Source organism: Pollicipes pollicipes, unplaced genomic scaffold (genome assembly GCF_011947565.3).
Source record: "Pollicipes pollicipes isolate AB1234 unplaced genomic scaffold, Ppol_2.1 Scaffold_3087;HRSCAF=3621_pilon_pilon_pilon, whole genome shotgun sequence".
Classification (NCBI taxonomy): Eukaryota; Metazoa; Arthropoda; class Thecostraca; order Pollicipedomorpha; family Pollicipedidae; genus Pollicipes; species Pollicipes pollicipes.
In genome coordinates, this window is record NW_023596225.1 from 12774099 (window position 1) to 12776772 (window position 2674).

At 65.6% G+C, this 2674-nt stretch overlaps 1 protein-coding gene across 4 annotated transcripts in view; it reads right to left on the bottom strand.

Annotated features, from left to right (window-relative positions):
- Positions 1 to 1917: 1917 nt before the first annotated feature.
- Positions 1918 to 2674, bottom strand: part of LOC119089681 (nuclease EXOG, mitochondrial) — an 18716-nt gene continuing 17959 nt past the window's right edge. For all 4 annotated transcript variants that reach the window (XM_037212478.1, XM_037212479.1, XM_037212480.1 and 1 more), the window contains one exon: positions 1918 to 2499. In XM_037212478.1, the coding sequence (XP_037068373.1) occupies positions 2413 to 2499 (87 nt within the window). In that variant the 3' untranslated portion in view covers positions 1918 to 2412. The remainder of the gene's footprint in view (positions 2500 to 2674) is intronic.

The window sequence follows — 2674 nt, forward strand, 5'->3', positions numbered from 1 at the left end:
CGGGGTTCGATTTCCGCGGTCTTCGCCACTTCTGACATGGTGCAAGGCAGGCTTTGCCATGTAGCTGTAGCTGCTGAAAATGTCGCAAAGCCCCAACAGGTTAGCCTTGAGTACCAGTTGGCCTATGATCATCTTCCATAAGGTGATTCACCTTGACCAAGTTAGTGAAAATCGAAAGCTGTCGGTTAGCAAGGGCGTGCGTTTTGGTCGATCTGTCGTGAAATGACCTATGCCAAAATCGTAGCAAACTTGACAGGAGCCATCGTTTTGCTTTACATGGTTTGCTGCAACTCGGCGGGCGAAAATTTAGTCGCGTGAACCATGAACATCCTACGCTGCCATGAGCCCTTCAGGCCTGTCTTGGCCACACGCCGCGGAGAAGTACCTGACTCGACACGAGAAGCAGCAATTAAGTCGGGTCACGCGTGTAACAGTGTATTAGCCCGCCGACGGCACAATTCGACAGGACGAGACCCCGTGCAATGAAACAAAACCACGTCATTTACAACTGGCACTATGAAACTCTGACCAGGTAATTGCATGTTGTTCGTTGCCGCCGAACGGGACTTGTCGGGCACAATGAACCTGCACATCTACTGGCGGCATGGGATACCACAAGTGGCATACCGTAAAGGCGTGACAGTATTGCTGCTTTCGTAGTGGGAACAACAGCAAGTGCAGTAAAACCCTTCCACGCCACACAACTCGCGTCAAACAGTTCAAGACACTATCCACGAACATATCTAAGTGAACTTTGTCATGAAAACCGCATTAAAGACTAACCCCCGCTTCACAGTTCACATCCAATTCAACGCGATGGAATGCCCACAATTGCCTGGAATTAGTTATGCATGAAGAGACAACCGCATGCATACACGTCAACCAGGCGCAACAAGAAATAAAATCAAGCAAGATGGAGTCTGCAGTGGCGGGTAACGATGACGGCTCCAAGCCCTTTCCCAGAATCGAAACGCTCCAGCTGTTTCTGCTGTAGATGGGATCCACCCAGGAGCGGCGGGCCGTCAGCCAGCCGCAGAGGCCTCGCTGCCCCCCACTATCGCACGCGCCGTCCACCATCATATGCACGTCACACAACACAACCTGCGCACCGACCTTAAAACACAGCTGCCGCAAACAAGGCCAGCACGACACAACAGGAACCGCCACAGTAAAACCGCACACTGGGGCGGGCGGCTCCGGGCACCGGTCCGGCGGCTCGGGGCGCCAGTCCGCCGGCTCCGGGCACCGGTCCGCCGGCTCCGGGCACCGGTCCGGCGGCTCCGGACGCCGGTCCGGCGGCTCGGGGCGCCGGTCCGGCGGTTCCGGGCGTCCGTCCGGCGGCTCCGGACGCCGGTCCGGCGGCTCGGGGCGCCAGTCCGCTGGCTCCAGGCATCGGTCCAGCGGCTCCGGGCGCCCGTCCGGTGGCTCCGGACGCCGGTCCGGCAGCTCGGAGCGCCGGTCCGGCGACTCGGGGCGCCAGTCCGCCGGCTCCGGGCACCGGTCCGGCGGCTCCGGACGCCGGTCCGGCGGCTCGGGGCGCCGGTCCGGGGGTTCCGGGCGCCCGTCCGGCGGCTCCGGACGCCGGCCCGGCGGCCCCGGACGCCGGTCCGGCGGCCCCGGACGCCGGTCCGGCGGCTCGGGGCGCCTGTCCGGCGGCTCCGGGCACCGGTCCGGCGGCTCGGGGCGCCTGTCTGGCGGCTCGGGGCGCCTGTCCGGCGGCTCGGGGCGCCTGTCTGGCGGCTCCGGGCACCGGTCCGGCGGCTCAGGGCGCCTGTCCGGCGGCTCCGGGCACCGGTCCGGCGGCTCGGGGCTCCCGTCAGGCGGCTCCGGACGCCGGTCCGGCGTCTCCGGGCGCCTGTCCGGCGGCTCCGAGCACCGGTCCGGCGGCCCGGGGCGCCCGTCCGGCGGCTCGGGACGCCCGTCCGGCGGCTCGGGACGCCTGTCTGGCGGCTCCGGACGTCGGTCCGGAGCTTGTCGGGTACCACGAGGGCGCATGCCACGTCCACTCAGCGCTCTCCACGGGTGCCACCTGGCTCGCAACGCAGCACTGTAGCCGCCGCGCCGGACGTCCCTGGGGGACGGCCACCCGGCACTGTTGGCGGCGCCGGTGGGCTGCGCCTCGGGGCGCGGTTGGCCATCGGCCATCGCTGACTGCGCCCGTCCAGCCGCACTGTCGGAGCTGACCCCACCGAGCCTTGTCAGCGGGTTTATTACATCTCAGGTCCCGCGGCCGTTTCTCACGAGGCCCTCGGCCGCACCGAGCGCCAGCTCGGGTAGCCGGCCACCATCACAGCTCAACTGTCCCTCGGTAGCAGGGCGGGGAGGCGGCGCGGAGGCCCCCGGTCGCTGTCACGGCAGGTGCTTCGGACCCCCGGCCGCCGCTGCAGGCCGCTCCCAGCTGCTAGCAGCCGCTTAGAGCTCTTGGCGGCCGGCCGCCAGCTCCGCCTGACGCCGCTCGTACAGCTCGAGCGAGCCGACGGTGTATGAGACCCGGCGGCGCTGCGGGCAGAGTGAGAGTGAGAGTGAGAGTGAGAGTGAGAGTGAGAGTGAGAGTGAGAGTGAGAGTGAGAGTGAGAGTGAGAGTGAGAGTGAGAGTGAGAGTGAGAGTGAGAGTGAGAGTGAGAGGGAGAGTGAGAGTGAGAGTGAGAGTGAGAGTGAGAGTGAGAGTGAGAGA